Below are 18,126 nucleotides of genomic sequence, written 5' to 3' on the forward strand. Positions count from 1 at the left end.
GGGTCGTTTTTATAACCCACCTTTTCTAGACGAAAAACCAAATTACTAAACACTATAACGAATCTATAGCATATATGCTCAAAATTTATTGGGCTACATATAAAAACGACCCTATCATCCCTAATGGGTTAAAGAACTGGCTCCAAATTTATATCTATACTATATTTTGAACTTAGTGAAATCTCCCAGCAACGGCATAAACAATAAAAACACACAAAATTGACCAAAAAGTGACTTTTCGGGTAAACAAATTACAGCTCACAAACAAATTTCATCCAAAAAGTCAATTATTAAGAAATTTGATTTCTTCGAACTTATATGAACTAGCGCGCTGCTTCCTTTTTGAAATAGTGCTACGAAGTAGCGCTTGCCAGGTTAGTTTATTAACAATGCAATGGCATGAAGGCGCGCAAATGGACAAGCCTTTGCAGCTCGGCGCGAACCAGTAGTGAATTGAATTGCGCTACAAACGCGTAAGAGTATCGAGCAATAGACTACTAGACTAGCAAACTATGTAAATCACTTTGTAAATTAAAAAGATTATTTACTTTTCTAAAAATTTCAATCAAATGCGCAGGTTCTATATATACAATATATATTGCATGTTTTATTTTCACCGAAAGCATGCTCCCCAAATTCAAAATTGCGCGGCGCGTATTGTTGTAACTTTTATGAATCGAAATCATAAAATCTTTTAAAAAGCAATGTAACTTCAGTTATCCCTTATATATATGGCACAAGGAGCTGCAATTGATCAGCTCTTATATTATTGGGCTGCAATCATTGACAGGCCCATAATTACCCAATTTTAAATGAACAATATCTCATTCTACAAAATGATGAGCGTAAACAGAATGCTTCCCGGAATCAGCACAATGAAGGGAACAAGATGCTGTTGGAATTTCAATTATTCATCTTCCACCGTACCCAGGTGGAAGATGAATAATTGAAATTCCAACAGCATCTTGTTCCCTACAATGTAAATGCTCTAAAAACTGCGAAAGTCGTTCCTATCCACAAAGGTGGTTCAAAATTGGAAGTAGCTAATTATAGGCCGATCTCTCTTTTGGGATCGTTCTCGAAAATTTATGAGAAACTTATGCATGCTCGTGTTTTAGAATTTTTAGATAAGAACGATTCTCTTTTCGAAAATCAATACGGATTTCGACCAGGAAGATCGTGTGAACATGCACTGCTCAATGCCCAAAATTCTATACTACACTCTCTGAATAAGAAACAAATTTCCCTACTGCTCCTAATGGGCTATCTTTAAATGTAAAAAAACGTGTTACATGATTTTCACTAGAAAAAGAATCGACTTCAGCGGCTTTAATTTGTCCATTGACAACACTGTAATCGAACGTAAGACTGAAGCAAGATTTTTAGGAGTGATCCTAGACGAAAAGCTCACTTGGCAAAAACACATTACGGCAGTTAGAATAAAGATGGGTCGCTACCTCGGAGTTATGTATAAGCTAAAGCACCTTCTACCTATCAAAGCCCGCCTAAACATTTTCCAAAGCCTTATCCAATCCCATCTAAATTTCTGTTCTTTAGTGTAGGGATTTGCCTCAAAATGTCACATTGAATCTCTGTTCACCAAGCAAAAGCAGGGAATTAGAGCTGTTATGTCAGGATATGTAAATTATAGATATAAAGACGGCAATCCCCCGGAGCACACAAAAAGTGCGTTTAGATTGCATAATATCCTAACAGTCCATAGCGTCATTGTAAAAAACGCTCTTATTCTACTACACAAAGTAAGGAACATGCCAAGCCTTCTCCCTAAATCCATCAAAGAACTTTTCCCTCACGATATTCCCACCTATAATTCCACATACGAACATAACCTTTCTTGGTTCACAACTTACAACGGCCCAACATTTAGAAATACTCTTTTTTCAAAGGACCCATGTTCTCTATTACAAAACAAAGTAAGGATATAACTATTCCAAGTTCTACCTTTTCAATTGAAATCTTTAAAAATTCAGCTAAGCGCGAACTCCTCAAGCTGCAAAGCTCAGGAGACGATGAAAATTGGCCAAATTTCTTACTTTATAGTATACCTGGGCTAAGAAAGTCTCAAAGAGAAGGGCGCTCGCAAATAGACTACAGCACCGAGTTAGTAATATAAGCGACAACGCGTAAAGAAAGATCACTCGCGACAAATGACTATGATCTTTTATCAACAACATATCATTTTAATTTCACTGCCATTATGCAATGCCGAATTTACATCTGCCGCGCAAAACTTTTTATCAATTATTACTAAATAGTAATTAGCATGTTTACAAATTGCGACTTCAACCAGTTTTATAGACCGTTAGTTATATAGTACTTTTAGTAGGGCATTTATTTTAATATATTTTATTTTACATTATTATATTTTAGTGTGACTATAATTTCATTTATCATGTAATTACCATTGATTAATAAATTGCAGCACACACCAACCTCCACCGTGGGGTTTCAAAACAAACAAAATGTATTCAAAATCGATATATATTGCACGTAATATGCAAATCAATTTATATAATTGCAATACTTTCGAAAGAGGATAACAAGCTATAATACGCTTAGTTGAGGTATTTCTTTGTTGTCTGTGAAACCACAATAGTGTGGGTTGGAGGACTTCGCCGCTTCGACGCGCCGCGCAAACTAGCATTCTTGCTTTGCAGAGCAACGATCTTGAAAAGTAAAGGGTTGAAATCGTCAATCAATAGTGTGGGTAACTTTTGTCAAGATTTATTTGGGGACCTCAGGCTATCATGTTGAATAGAGATTCGGCGGAATGACAGGCTGAGCGCGGCCCAGTGATTCAAGATGTGCCTCGAAATTGTCCATTGTTAATCATTCGTGGATTTGTATTGCGCGACGTTGTGACTTACCTGGGGACCTCAGGCTATTATGTTCATAAACATAAAATAGAGATTCGGCGGAATGACAGGCTGAGCGCGGCCCAGTAACGTTGTGCAAACCCCCCATAGTCGTTAAACTGTACTCGCGTTTCTACGATACAGGTCACCGCGCACCGATTGTGCGCGCCGGGTCATACAATTTATGAAAATAATGGACTAAGCTGTAAGCCAGCGCGCGCTACTTCGTATAGCACTTACCTGGGGACCCCAGGCTATAATGTTCATTCCGCAGAATAAAGATTCGGCGGAATGACAGGCTGAGTGCCGCCCAGTAACGTTGCACTTGCTTCGGGCTAATATTTCGAGAAGAAAGTGGCGCGCGCTACTTTGAAGAAATTAAGCTTAGACGAGTAACATGCGTTCGTCAACCTATAGTCAACCTATAGTCAACTTGGAGGACTTCGCCGCTCCGACGCGAACTAGCATTCTTGCTTCGTCGATCGTTGCTCTGCTTCACAGAGCAACGATCTCGATGGGTTGACATCGTCAACCAAATAGTCAACCTACTAGCTCGAAAGTGATCTCGAACGATCATTCCCCGTTCAATTTTGGCCGTAGAACATCAACTTAGTACGTATAATGTAGTACAGAATTAAGAAAGTTAGACATATTTCATAGCTTATCAAATTGATTAGCTTTCGGTGGGGATATAACATTCGCCTTAAGAATACTATATATAATTACTTATCAAAATCTGACTGCAATTTATGTAATAAATTACTATTAGTCCATTAGCTGCAATTAGACATTTCCTTGACCATTGTTAATGATCTGGCCCGGTGCGCGCTACTTCGTAGCTCGTGCCATAACATTTCGAGTAGGGGGTGCACGATAAAAATAAACTTGCTCGGATTTTAAAAATTTTTGTACCACTGTTTTCTAAAGCATAGAGACTGTGAGAATTTTCACAATACCAAATTTGTCATACCTTTTTGGAAAGATCAGTGAGTTTCGCCTAAGTGCCATATTGCTACACGTTGTATACCTCTCGTGCACGCGAAGCGTGCACGCCGGCCGGCCGCGCGCGCTTCGTGCGCGCTCAAAAGGGGTTACAGCGTGTGTCAAGTGCCATATTTGATGGTGCGCGGCTTTTGGAGCAAAAGTAACTGTAAAAGTCGCGAAATTTGACCAAATTCGTCCAAATTTGACCATTTTTGTCGCGGTCGTATTATTCGGATATATCTCCAGTTCCTTAAATGAGATCATTCTGGAAATTGGCGACGACCTTTCAATAGGGCTTTCACAACTGTCCGAAAAATTTGGTGGATATCGGAGTTGACATAGTAATCAAAATGGGGCAAAATACGCTGCTTTTAGTAGGGGGTGCACCATAAAAATAAACTTGTTCGGATTTTAAAAATTTTTGTACCATTGTTTTCTAAAGACTGTGAGAATTTTCACAATACCAAATTTGTTATATCTTTTTGGAAAGATCAGTGAGTTTCGCTTAGGTGCCATATTTGATGGTGCGCGGCTTTTGGAGCAAAATTAGCTGTAAAAGTCGCGTAATTTGACCTAATTTGACCAAATTTGTTGATTTTTGTCGTATTATTTGGATATATCTTCAGTTCCTTGAATGGTATCATTCTGAAAATTGGCGACGAACTTCCAATAGGGCTTTTACAACTGTCCGAAAAATTTGGTGGATATCGGAGTTGATATAATGATCAAAATGGGGCAAAATACGCTGCTTTTAGCTGTAACATGATGTCTGATGGTTGGATATGCTTTAAACTTTTCGGACACCTTCCTTGTAAGTCTATGAGTAAGCTTACCAATTTTTATTGCAATCGGAGGTCGGGAAGGATACTTAATATTTATTTGTTTGAAGAAAATTGTGCTGGCCGAAATTAGCGCTAAAAAACCATCCTACAGTCGGCACGCGCGGCTCACTGTCGATGGCGCACTACCTACTACTAGACTAGCAAACTATGTAAAAAAATTGCAATCAAATGCGCAGGTTTCTAGCTTATCAAATTGATGAGCTTTCGGTGGGGATATAACCTTCGCCTTAAGAATACTATACATAATTACTTATCAAAATCTGACTGCAATTTATGTAATAAATTACTACTAGTCCATTAGCTGCAATTGGACATTTCCATCCGCCATTCAAGGCAGACTTGTAGCTTGTGATATGAATTGTAACGGTCATCACTATAACATTTATAATAATTATACTGTATAGAAGTAAAAGTAGCTGTAAACGACGAATGACATTTGAACTGATCCTTTATTTCAAAAATAAAGCCACATTTTTTCAATAGTTGCTAAGAAGGAGTTAAAAATCATATGACAGTAACAAACTAAATAACGTCAATTTGACAAAAGTTCGAATTTAAGAAGTGAGCGCCACTTCTCGTTAAAACTCCTCGGTAAAACATTCCCCGAGCTTTTTCTGCAGTCAGCTCTAATATATTTCAAATGTGTGAGTGCCCAATGAAACATTCGCATCGACACTAAAGTCTAAAATTACAACGTGAAACTGAAATGGATAAAAATAATTTTGTTAGACGAAACTTTTCTCCAGCCCACAATGAGGGATAATAGAGAATGTACAAGATCCCAACATCGTTCACAAATCAAAAATCTGATTTTATTACAAATTATTGCAAAAAATGCACAATTAGCGCAATGACTAAATTTTAAACCTAAAAAAGGGCGTGATATTCAATTAGAAATTGCGACCCAGTGTCCGCACTGCACTATTTTATGCATATCAATGAATGTATGTATAATTAATATAAGATATCACAGCTCAATCGTAGTTTTCTTGCAATCCACGTTGGTCTTATTAGGATTAGTGTACACAACCTTCAGATCATCCAAGTAGACCAGGGCTGTTTGAATATCCGGATATCCCAATAACCCTGCTATTTTCTGTACCGAGACAGAAGGTTTGTACGCTTTAAGCAGCACTTTCATACTAAGGTTCCGTTCTCTTTGCACGTAACTGTCCATCAAATAGCCACTCATCTTCGGGGCATCAAGATATAACTTAAAGAACTGGCAATAGTTCCTAGAGCACCAAGCATTGAAAACATTCACCGCAAATTTTACATCGTCGTCAGACTTCTGGACTTGAGTCAATTGGGCAATGAGCTTCATGGCATCAGAGTTGTTGTTGATGTAGATATAATACAAGATACGGTAACAGAGGAACTCCCGGGGGTTGCCCACGGAGCTGTTATTCTCGTACATTTCGATTAGCCGTGTTTGGCACTGGTTGTATTCTGTTGTGTCCAGTTTCTCCATCGCTATCCGGGCGTGGCACTCGTACACCTTCACAGCAAACGCGTTGTTTATGTTCTGAATCTGGGGGAGGGGTAGAGTTTTAACTATGTCAAGGAATGTTGGTTATTTCCAAGACAATTTGTCCATCACAACTGCAACTGTTTTAAGACATTGTTTAAGTAAAAACAGGCAAAAGTTTTCGATGTAACTCACGATTAAATCCTGGCGAATACTTTTGAGCTGCTCGCAAACAAAGGAATAGTTCTGCTCCTTCTTCCACTTGTTCATGATGTGAGACAGAGATTTAACAAGGATGGGTTCAGGGCGAACTTGGTCGGGAGACGGAGCCTGGAATAAAAAGATAAAGTAAAATAATAATAACAATACAAGGTTAATTTTCACGATTGAAAACGGTAATAAAAAATACATTAGCTTAGGGCGGAAAAATCCACAATATCTCTGTTCATTATTTGAAGGGAATTAGGAAGAATTTAAACATCTAACGGGAAACTTACGCAGGTAAGACGAAGATAGGGTTTCTCCAGCGATGTCATGGTTCCCACTAAATGCGTGTCTGAGAAATGAAGATCTTCACCCTGTACGAACAAATGTTATCATCTTTATAACCAAAAGCTAAAAACTTTCAAGGACATAACAATAAATTTGTATAATAGGGTACTTTGACAAAATTGGCCACAAGATACCGAAAAAATAAACTCACCCCTCGTTTGATAGCAGATTCCATCAGCGTGGAGATAGTGTCACTAGCTCCCATAGATATTTCCTTCTTAAACCTATTGGCACGCCCCTCCTTCTTCTCAACTGTATCAAACATTATATTTCCAATACAACTGCTTCCATCTTGCTTTTGTTTCTGTTGTTGTTGGTTTTGACCACGGCCACGGCCCCTGCCTCGACCTCGACCACGTCCAGCAGCACCTCGACCTCTAGGGCTATTTTGTGGACTGTTCTCACCACTGAGAGATTGGTTAACATGGCTTTTTCATTTGAATGGTATGTCAAATAGTTGCACTTGAAAAGTACAACCTATGAATAACAATCTTATTATTAAAGTAATTATAAAAATTACCCATTAAAATAATCTCTTTGTTGCTGGTACTTACAGTCCTGAAAAAGAGTTGATCCTTTCCCCCTGAGGTCTATCTCTACCAGGAGCCGGGGAGTTCTTCTGTTCGCCATCATCTCCAGGCTTGAACATTGCTTCTGAGGAAAACACTCGTTAAAATGGAATTCAATTGTGCTATTCTGCCTCATGGAGTTACCATAGGTCTACAGCGTATTTGTTGGTACTTGGTAGAAAAGGCTAGCCACAACACATTTAGGGGGGGGGGGGCGGGGCACATTTAATGATGACGCCGATTTTGGGTTAAGTTTCAAAATTAAACAATAGATTACTCTTTGGATTGGCGTGAGTTTCTTCTGCCATATTTAAATGCACCGAAAGAAAATGTATGTCAAACATGGCAGTAGAACTAACAAAAAAACATATGTTTTAAAAAAACATATGTTTTAAAAAACATAAGCTTGCTCAAAACACAGGTCAGCAGGATTGACTTAAAAAGACGTGACAGCATTTAAACTGGCATTACAAGTAAAAGCTTAATGCAGTAATGCATTGTGAAACAAAGATCGCATATTATGTAATTGGCATAAGAAAAAAAAATTATCCAAATTCGTCAATTTTAAAACACTGCCAATGGTAGACAGTTTGACAAGACGGGTGTATAATTTTAGTACATACTCATGATTATATTTGAACATTTCTAAATATAAAATCCTTAGTTAATTTGGAAAATTCGTTCCATTAACTGCATATAACATACATAGAATTAGAAGTGTATAATATTTAGCTGTACAATAATATGTGAAATGGAAGGTGAACTCACTTCGCAGTCCGCGGCCCCTGTCCATCATTTTAGCGTTTGGCTGGAAAGAGGGGAACTCCTCAGATTGGGACATATAACTCTCTTTGATGTTCTGTGCTAGCATGTGCTGTCTCTGTAACTCCGGGTTCTGAAACATTTGGCTAAATAAGTAAATATTTTGGCGGTTTTTAAGGCTAGGTGTAGCGAGGAAAGCTACCAGACTTAAAAAATAGAAATCAACTCTTGATATTATACTTCAGCTACAGGACTGAGGGGGGGGGGGGGTGACATGTCCGCCAACGTGACACCCCCCCCCCCCCGGACTGAGGGGTATCTCTTTATTAAACTCTCTAAGCTTTGAAAATCTAAAAATCTAAATTAATTCAGTCATCAGCTATGAAATCTTTCGTACATCACTAACCCGTTGCAGAGCATTTTGTCGGGGCTGGAATTTAGTCTTTCCCTTCAAAGAGAAGCCAACCTTTTGGGGGGATTGGCTGTTGCTGTTATAGTTGGTGTTGTTGTTGTTGTTATTGTTGTTGTTATTGAAACTCTTGTTACCGTTAAAACTGGTGTTGCCGTTGAAGTTGCTGCTGTTATTGCTAACTGATCCACTGAAAATAGACCACGTAAAACTTCATAATTAAACTGGTAAAGAGAGATTGGCAATATTAAGCTTTCAGGTGATTGGCACTTTAAAAACCCTACAGAGTGGACCGATTTGAAGTTGGTCTATGCTACCCTCAGCTTTTTTGGAGAGCCAAATTTCTTTTTATCAAACTTGTAAAAAAAATTCCACCGAAAAAGTGCAAAACTTACAAGGGCGTTGCCTCGTTAGACCAATCAGTATTCCAGATAAAGCCCCCGTCAGTCTCACTTGTCTTCAACCTGTTCTTCAAGAAGACTTCAGCCGCATCCTTTTCTTGATCTGTAGTACAGCTCGCAAAACATCTGGTCACATAATCACGCAGAGATTTGGGCCAGTCATCCGGGTTTGCTCCTTTAGGCCTGCCTGCTGCAAGAGAAATGGGTTTAATTTAGGGCATTTTAAGGTGACAAGTGCCTATGGTAGATGCTAAAAAACAGCTCATATCTATATAATACAAATGTTTGAGAGAAGCAATTGGACTGAAACATGATTAGGACCCTTCACATTATCAGATCAGAGCAAACTTACTCGGAGTGAAAGTGGGTGGAGGTGTCTCTGCACCAATGTTAGCTTGAGTTCCACCTCCCCTGTTCTGTAAACCACCCGTATCAGCTCCAGTTTGCTCTGTTTCGTCCTGTCCCTCCTTGCTGTAATTTCTCCAATCATCTCCGGACTGTTTAACTGGTTTTCCCTCCAGTCCACCACGTGGGGGCCCACTATCTCGTCCTCTACTGTTACCTCCTCTCGTGTGATCTGGTTCTCCTCTTTCAGGGTCAAGAGCGTTGAAATTTGGTTCTTTTCTGCTGCTTTCAGGATCTCGGTTGTTGAAATCCTGGAGTCCGTCTGTTTTTGTCAGGGTCCCGGTCGAAGTCGGGACCACGTGATCTGCTGTTTTCAGTGTCTCGGTATTTTGGGTCAGGTTCCCGGCGATCGTAATCGGAGCCACGGTTCGCTGTTCGAGGGTAAAAATCATCCCGACCTGAAGATGGGGGAAATTATTAGCAAGAAAATAAGAGTTAATGCTTCTGTGTAAAACCTTGTACCTATAATGTATATTGTGTTTCTACGTTCATTTTTATACTTCTGAGAACTTTAAGATTAAGATCACAAAATTGTATAAGAATAAAGCTCCACCTCGATTTCTATCACCAAGTCGCGTTCTAGGACTAAATCCAGGGGGAGGCCCTCTGTCTGATCTCTGCTCCCCTTCTCCCCACTCTCTTCCCTTATAGTTGTCGGTTCGAGGGTGGTCCGATCTGGAGAACTCTGTTCTCGGGCGTTCAGAAGATCTTGAGTGATCTGGTCTTGGATGTTCTGACTTTGGGTAGGACGATTTGCTTGGAGATTGGCGCTCTTTGTCTGAAATGTAAGGTTGTTAAGATCAGCTAACTTTAAATTCTATACATTACTATGTCACGTTGTCATAACACCGCTTATCTTTTCCTACATATACTGAAATTCTAACATTGAAAGTAATTGAACGAAAAAGTCTCACCATCGAAGCGACTATTCACGGAAGAAGATCGGTCATTCCTGGGATTCGGTTCTGGAAATGGTCTTTTGTTGTTGGTGGAACCTAGCGGGGATTCAAAATTAACTCTAATAATAATTTTACCAAGCATCTTGATCTGAAATTAACATTGTAATAAAATCTTACCTGGACGTAGTGAATGAATCCATAGATGATGGGTGACCTCTTCTGTTTAGTATACATGAATAGAATATTGGAATATACCAAATAAAATGCTATTAGGAGGCGAGTTGGGTCCAAGCGATCTTATTATTAGGAACGCTTCCATTATCATCCACATAACCAGCTTGCATTCCCACTCTTCCCAGTTCCCCTCTCGTCTTACAGACCAGACCACAGTGATCACTAAGCTTTTATCAATCTTTGACATCGTCGTAACAGGAATGATTCTTTCAGGGTTGAATTAGTCGTTCTCCAGGGTTGAAATCTTCATCGAAATTATTGTACTGTTAGCAAAATTGTTAACTCCTGGTAAATTGGACGTTGGAAATTTTTTATAAATTGTACTCACGCCTTGAACTTTAGCCATTATACTCACTGGACTTCATCCACCTCGTAATTGGAAAATAACATATTGAGAGAGGGGTTGGAGCCGAGCAATGTGATAAGGCACGCATTATCATCGACAATTACAGGTTGCGTTTCAAGTTCTCCACTTCTTCAAGCACGTTTCGCACTAACACATAAGCTTTTATCAATCTTTGGCATCATCGTCACAGGGGAAATTCTTCCAGGGTTGAAATCGTTCTCGATCTATCTTCATTGAAATTATTGTAAAATTGATAACTCCTGGTAAATTGGACGTTGGAAACTTTTATAAATTGTACTCACGCCTTGAACTTTATCCTTTATACTCACTGGACTGCATTCAATTTGCTAGGAATATACGTCTTTAGTCTTCTAAACGTTGTAGACCGGTAGACTTAGCTTCAGCAACATCATCATCGTTCTGTATTTTAACTAGTTATACGGAGTTTAGGAGAAGAAATTTTAAGGATTACTTTCAGGAGATATTTGAAGGCTTTATCGGCAACTACAGGTCTTGTTGATCTTGTTGACCCGGATGGAGCCGGTGATTCTAATGACCAATTCCAGGTCTTTCTATTTTCTTTGACTGATCCTCGCTCGTCTCGTTCTTAGCCCAGGTTAAACTGAAAGCCTAATTGTGATGAGCTGCATACAGCTCATATTCGACCTGTTTCACAGGTTAAAGGGATTCCATATATTGCAACTTGTACTAGAAACTGACACCAGAAAACCCTCTGAATAAAATTATGTTTCTAATATTTGGAACTGGGCCCCTAGCATTTGTCTTTGCTTAATATGGGGCAATATTTGCTGGATACTGCATACAGCATAACGGCACCGAACAGAGACTTCATTACGTCATAACCGGTGTGTTGACTACAGCAGGCCAACCGTGGAATACGGTTATTATCACTTCTGTTGCAAGTTATGCTCGTCATCCAAAAAACAGCTTTGCTCAATCGTTTGGACGAATATTTAACACATTAAGGAGATTTTGATCGATGATTGCTCCATCCAAAAATATAGAATCTTGTCATTCAGGGCCTTCACTCTTCAGTCGGCACTATCACACTATTATGTATTGAAGAGGTAAGCCAACGAAACTCGGACACTGAGATCACATTAAAAAAACACATGCCAGAGCACATTTTACTTGCTAATAGTAGAGACCATTCACAAATTCACATGTTACGTCAGCAATATTTTGCCCATAACAAGACCCCACCCTCTATTTAAGCAATTGTACACTTAATTACTCTGTAGTTATATTATCGGGCAGAATTTCGTAACCCCCTCTCCAATGATGCTGACGTAATATGTGAACCTGTCTTTAGTGATACAAATCCTCACAGCGTATGTGAACCAGCTGATCATATTGTCTAACAAAGAATGAGTTGTGAATTGTGGTTCATGTCAGAACATGTTGGAATGGGTGAGGTTTTTACGTGCGCTAAATTGGGATAAATTAGTTTTTGGTAGTTTATTTTAGGATCGTTACCAGTTCTATCATCAGATGTTTCGCTTTGTTTACCGCTCACAACTTGGGCGAAAGTCCGAGTAACAGTAGCACCGGAGCTCCAAGCGGTGCTGGTATCCCAAGACGTGGTATCTGTGCTGCTGTCGTAATATCCGCACTTGTCTTTGGGTTTAGCACTGGTTTTAGCAGTGGTGGATAATGTTGGAATACTGCCAGGGGGCGGGGGAGGTAAATCAGTTGGCAGAGCCTCAGTGTGGTCGGAAGAGGTTTTAGCGCGTTTAGGGGAGGGTTGAGCAGCATCCGAAGGAGCACCAGGGGGAGGCGGTGGTACGTCTTCTTCAGGGGGAGGAGGAGGGGGAGGTTGGGAGGGAGGTGGAGGTTGGAATGATGGTGCTACTGTCCATGTTCCGTCAGCACCCCAGGCTCCATAAGCAGCTGCTGTTGCTGCTGCGGCAAAATACTGAGAGGGATCTTGTCCGTAAGAGTAATTGCCATAGTAACCAGCTGCTGTCGCCCAGTAGTTAGGATCGCTGAAGATATACACAATATTAAGTTTGTAAAACGTAAAAGAGAAGCTGTACATGTGTAGGATGTTGAAAGGACGGAAACCGTTTGCAAACAGTGTTGAAATGGAAATCAGAGTATAAATACAACAATTATTGACCGTCTATCAATAAAACCAAGGCCTACTTATACCTAGTAAATGAAAAGTTACACGACTGCAGGAAATAACTCACTTGTTCTGATCCTGTAAAATCCATGTTCCTCGCTCTTCAAGGATATAGTAGTCTCGTCTGGCGGGAACACCTTACATCCTAACAGAAGATTATAATCAGGATAATTTTATAATACCAAACAATCGTCAAGCAGACAAAGTTCCAGACGTTAACTTGATTAAAGCTTTATTCAAAAAGGAGAGCAGCGGTTTGTCTCCGTGACGACAGGTAATATAAAACAATGACTGTGATCGAACTAAGAAGAGTGTATCATATCACAAGTGTCACCGTATTATATTTGCGGGCTGAATATTAAAAGCCGCGCACAGCAAATGCGCAAATTGTGTGCTCGTCACTTAATAATTTTGCAAGTAATAAGCGATGTGCCCCACGGTAGAACGTTTTGTCTTCTGTGTGGCTTACTCAATAACGGAGAGATTCAAGAAACATATGAAATGAAAGTGAAATAGTAAACACATATGAACAAAATTTTGAAATAACATCATAAAACACAGAAATTTTTGGCGCAGCAAGCAAAGTTCAGGTTAATACCACACTTAAATGTTAATTAAAACGTGTTAATTAAAACGACTAATAAACGACACAATCCTACTCTCCTCCTTCACTACACTGTCACTCGCAGCAGAAAATCCTGCTTGATTATTGTCATCGGAGGAACTACCAAAATGTTGGCTCTTGTCCAAAGTTTCCTCGCACAACATCGAGTTGACCACAAAATGACTGTGATAAAGCTGAGAAGCAAGAATATGCACGCAAACTGACGCACTACCGCACTTACATTTAAAGGTTTGGGACCGCTCGTTGTAAGTAACAACGACTCGTTGGCATCTACTGACGTAGGTAGGTGTAGTGCACGTACTGACAGAAAAGTAAGTGTAATTAGATTTAGCAGTTGATGACAAGCTCGGATAAAAAGGTCTGACGATTGGGACCCTAACTTCAGCGCAGGTCTGGGATAGCAGGAAAACCGCGTTTTTCATGCTTTCATCAAAACTGTAAAACATGGAGATTTGGTCGAGAGGCGGTGAATCAGCTCCAGTTTCTGTTAACTCGTCAGTAGATCTAACGTACTCTTCACAAGCTTCCAAATGTTTACATCTGATCTTAGCAACATTCTTATCCATCTTACAGCCATACTCGCAGTGCATAAAGTTAGAATTAGGACCAGCTCTGTAGATCACATGACAAGGTAACCCTGGTCCTTGGTTACTACCCCGAACTAGAAACACTCTGTTTAGTTTATCTATCAGCTCTACTTGTAAGTCTAGTGGTGTCCCACGTGGCTTGGCGCGTGGTCTGGGTTTTGAGCACTTGCTGTAGTGAAGTTTGACACGTGCAAGTCTGCGAGAAGTGTAAACCTTTGCATATGGGACAGTGGTAGTGCGCGCGTCTGTACCGCTCGTTCACAATACAGATCGGAGAACCGTCCATACATTTTGAGAATATTGAGCTGTCTATTTCTGCTAAAACTGAGCTTGCTTTCTTTTGAACTTTTGTTCTCGTGGCTAAAATAGACATGGGATCCGCAGTGACGCTGTTTATGTTCCGTTTTCTGTTATTACTCGCTACAATGGCCACGTGCTGTTCTAACGCAGCGCTGGTCTCCATTAAAAAGAGAACTTTAGGCTGCACATCGTGTTGGTTACCGAACCGGGAGTAAACACAGCACACACGTTGGTGCTTGCGGAGGGTGCGCAGCTTGCTATCGCAGTACATGTTGCAGCACGTGCAGTGGAAGTGCAGGTTCTTGCGCAGGTTGGGTCCTGGTGCTGGGTCGTCTTCTAAACAGTATGAGGTGAAACACAATCTGAACCTGTAAAGGAGACTGTTTTATCATCGGGTAAAGGAAAGTAGCGAGAAATGCAAAGTTGTACATATTTAGATATTTCAATAAACGTAACAAGATACCATTTAAATAATAATGAATTATTGGAAATAGTATGTTTAATCTAGATACCTGATTATATTCAAGTCGTGGGTACACATGTTGTCCGTTGATTGTGCCATCATAGGGGCCATCTGAAACATTACATTTTAGAACTTCAAATAAGCAAGAAAAAGTGTTCAAGGGAGAAACTGTGTCATTGCTCGGGAAATAAAATAAAAAAACTGAAAAGCACCAACCTCGATCTGACTGGGCTGCAGCATAGTCAGAGTCTTACAACAAGTAAGCTGATGTCTGACCACTTGACCAATACTCTGCTGTGTAAATATCAGGCAGCAGGGACAGTGGTAGTGTATCGGTAGTTTTACTTCGCGAGCTGGGCAATCCTGGTCTAACGTCCGACATTCCTGAGACAAAGTGTGGTGTTATTTTTAATTATTTGGTTGATTAATAATTGTTAGATTTATTTATCAAGAGGAATTTGACGCCGCCTTTTTATTTTGCCACCTTGTTATTCTTGAGTTCTGATTTAATGTTTTTCTGGCGCATTTCACTGCATTAAACGTAATAAACTCTGTGCAGTAATTTCATTAAAGACCCCTAAGAGCTGGTACAGTAAGGAATATAATGTATTTATATCCCGCTAAATGTAAGATAAAAGTCATATAAAATCCTGGCTACTTTCCGTAAACCGATAGAGTTCTAAACATCGACATTCTGAACCAAATACCAACTTATAAAAAGAATACCAACTTATAAAAAGAATACCAACTTATAAAAAGAATACCAACTTATAAAACTAATACCAACTTATAAAAAGAATACCAACTTATAAAAAGAATACCAACTTATAAAAAGAATACCAACTTATAAAAAGAATACCAACTTATATAACTAATACCAACTTATAAAAAGAATACCAACTTATAAAAAGAATACCAACTTATAAAAAGAATACCAACTTATAAAAAGAATACCAACTTATAAAAAGAATACCAACTTATAAAAAGAATACCAACTTATATAACTAATACCAACTTATAAAAAGAATACCAACTTATATAACTAATACCAACTTATAAAAAGAATACCAACTTATATAACTAATACCAACTTATAAAAAGAATACCAACTTATAAAAAGAATACCAACTTATAAAAAGAATACCAACTTATAAAAAGAATACCAACTTATAAAAAGAATACCAACTTATAAAAAGAATACCAACTTATATAACTAATACCAACTTATAAAAAGAATACCAACTTATAAAAAGAATACCAACTTATAAAAAGAATACCAACTTATAAAAAGAATACCAACTTATAAAAAGAATACCAACTTATAAAAAGAATACCAACTTATATAACTAATACCAACTTATAAAAAGAATACCAACTTATATAACTAATACCAACTTATAAAAAGAATACCAACTTATAAAAAGAATACCAACTTATAAAAAGAATACCAACTTATAAAAAGAATACCAACTTATAAAAAGAATACCAACTTATAAAAAGAATACCAACTTATAAAAAGAATACCAACTTATATAACTAATACCAACTTATAAAAAGAATACCAACTTATATAACTTATAAACCACCACGAACCTGGAATGTGATGTAGTCGTCATGTTTACAAATAGAGGTGAAGAGCGCGTTCTGGTTAGACATTGTAGAGACACAGTGTCTGTAGTGTTGTTCTATCTCCTGTATCGTAGTCTCGGAGTGTTTTATACAACACGGACAGTGGTAGTGGATCACTGGCATGGAGTCAGCTTCTCGACAAAATAATCCTGGGAATGCACATTTAGTTAACCTCAGTCTTAGAATGAATGAATTCATTACAGTATTTTGAATATTTCAGCAAGAACGTATAGATGCTTTTAATGACTGAAATATATCAACTAATATAAGATGGTTGCCCCATTTTATAGTATGTCATGAATATGAACAAAGAATCCCTTGTGTAAGTTGTAACCTAGCAACCCACCTCTCTCGACACACTCATTAAACTCGATACTGGTGACGTAATCATCCTCGTTGTCACGTGACCCCAACATGTCACCTGACCCGAGCAGGCGGTGGTGTTGTTCTGAGTTGAGGGTCACTGCTCCCGTGTCTGGGTCCTCTCCTGGTGGCACTGTGTTTATCATACATTAGATAATGGATAATATCATGGTTTTAACTGTTTTGTAACTGATATTATGGCACTGTATTTATCATACATTAGATAATGGATAATATCATGGTTTTAACTGTTTTGTAACTGATATTATGGGGAACCATTTTGTAATTAGTACTATTAATAATTAATATTTAATTGTTTTTTTCCTAATGAAATGCTAAGTGAACATTGGTAATCCCATTAAATCCTTATCATGAGTTGCTTTAATCCATCAGTACTACACTTGAAAAGCACTTTACAAAGGTAGTTAGTAAACGTGTACATGAGACAGCCAATATCATCACTTATCCAAAAGTAAAGCTGCTAAAAATATTATAAACAACTTATTTAACTTATTCTATGCGGCTGATAAATCAGCACCCAATCGTTCAACTGAATGACCTTAGACCTACCATAAAAACCTACATACTGGGTACGGGTGTTTAAAGACTCGTGTCCAAATTTTAAATGGCTCACAAAATTTAACAAATAAGACAAACAGTTCGATAATATGACCAGGACCAGTGCAGTTAAGATGCTCAAATTACCGAAGTTGTGCTACATACATACTATGCGGAGGAAAGAGGGTATCCTCGTCAGATCTAGATACTAGATACTCCTCCGGGTCTGAGACAGACATCTCCGCTTCCTTCGCTGCGTCAAACATTCCTTCTGATTCGTACCCTGGAGGGGAGGGTGTTTATAATTTAAGTATTGGTAACTGCGAAAAGTTAAGTTACATAAATCATTTTTGTGTTATTTGTATCAGGAATGTTTTGATAAAGTCATCTTATTGGAGATATTTTAAGATATTTATGATCTGATATTTTGAATAAACTTTGTGCTGATACTGATTAGTCGATATATAAAAACGTACCCCAGTTTTTCATCCATATGTCATCAGAAGTAGCGGTGTAGTGGGGAGCAGTACCTGCTAGTTCGTGTCTTATCTTAGATTTGGGCTTCACCTTACAGCCAGGTCTTATCATGATATCTACAAGATAAGGGATCAGCTGTTAACGCAGTTTTGAGTACTTAAAATGGAGCATTCATCATTTTGGTCTTATTTTGTATTTTTTCAATTTTGAATACCATTTATTAGTACGAGA

General features: G+C 38.6%; 2 protein-coding genes across 3 annotated transcripts; both read right to left on the reverse strand.

Annotated features, from left to right (window-relative positions):
• Positions 1 to 5,121: 5,121 nt before the first annotated feature.
• LOC134816753 (leukocyte receptor cluster member 8 homolog) lies at positions 5,122 to 13,044 on the reverse strand. Its single transcript, XM_063825746.1, has 13 exons — positions 12,961 to 13,044; positions 12,245 to 12,753; positions 10,183 to 10,263; positions 9,822 to 10,046; positions 9,216 to 9,666; positions 8,858 to 9,053; positions 8,460 to 8,652; positions 8,060 to 8,186; positions 7,277 to 7,376; positions 6,874 to 7,129; positions 6,668 to 6,748; positions 6,366 to 6,500; positions 5,122 to 6,233 (listed from the first exon to the last, which is right to left on the reverse strand). The coding sequence occupies exons 3-13, from the start codon at positions 10,183 to 10,185 to the stop codon at positions 5,670 to 5,672; spliced, it is 2,331 nt and encodes a 776-aa protein (XP_063681816.1). The 5' UTR covers positions 10,186 to 10,263; positions 12,245 to 12,753; positions 12,961 to 13,044; the 3' UTR covers positions 5,122 to 5,669.
• LOC134816754 (uncharacterized) lies at positions 12,961 to 18,012 on the reverse strand. Of its 2 annotated transcripts, none has more exons than XM_063825747.1 (7): positions 17,895 to 18,007; positions 17,588 to 17,701; positions 16,844 to 16,993; positions 16,462 to 16,646; positions 15,085 to 15,252; positions 14,918 to 14,979; positions 12,961 to 14,773 (listed from the first exon to the last, which is right to left on the reverse strand). In XM_063825747.1, exons 1-7 carry the CDS (start codon positions 18,004 to 18,006, stop codon positions 14,200 to 14,202), a joined length of 1,365 nt encoding a protein of 454 aa, XP_063681817.1. In that variant the 5' UTR covers position 18,007; the 3' UTR covers positions 12,961 to 14,199. The 2 variants fall into 2 exon arrangements, with proteins under 2 accessions (XP_063681817.1, XP_063681818.1); XM_063825748.1 differs by having other exon boundaries at positions 13,189 to 14,773; positions 16,844 to 16,984; positions 17,895 to 18,012.
• Positions 18,013 to 18,126: the final 114 nt, after the last annotated feature.

This window comes from Bolinopsis microptera, chromosome 6, assembly GCF_026151205.1.
Source record: "Bolinopsis microptera isolate Bmic1 chromosome 6, MBARI_Bmic_1.0, whole genome shotgun sequence".
Taxonomy (NCBI): domain Eukaryota; kingdom Metazoa; phylum Ctenophora; class Tentaculata; order Lobata; family Bolinopsidae; genus Bolinopsis; species Bolinopsis microptera.

What these genes read in the sequence shown, in the direction of transcription:
- LOC134816753 (XM_063825746.1), bottom strand. An exon ending in ACTTGGTGATAGAAATCGAG is followed by an intron (nt 9,667 to 9,821) that starts GTGGAGCTTTAT and finishes CCCCATCTTCAG; the next exon opens with GTCGGGATGATTTTTACCCT. An exon ending in TCTAACGAGGCAACGCCCTT is followed by an intron (nt 8,653 to 8,857) that starts GTAAGTTTTGCA and finishes GTCTATTTTCAG; the next exon opens with TGGATCAGTTAGCAATAACA.
- LOC134816754 (XM_063825747.1), bottom strand. Translation starts at nt 18,006, where the DNA reads ATGATAAGACCTGGCTGTAAGGTGAAGCCCAAATCTAAGATAAGACAC. An exon ending in TAATGAGTGTGTCGAGAGAG is followed by an intron (nt 16,647 to 16,843) that starts GTGGGTTGCTAG and finishes GTGCATTCCCAG; the next exon opens with GATTATTTTGTCGAGAAGCT. An exon ending in TGCAGCCCAGTCAGATCGAG is followed by an intron (nt 14,980 to 15,084) that starts GTTGGTGCTTTT and finishes GTAATGTTTCAG; the next exon opens with ATGGCCCCTATGATGGCACA.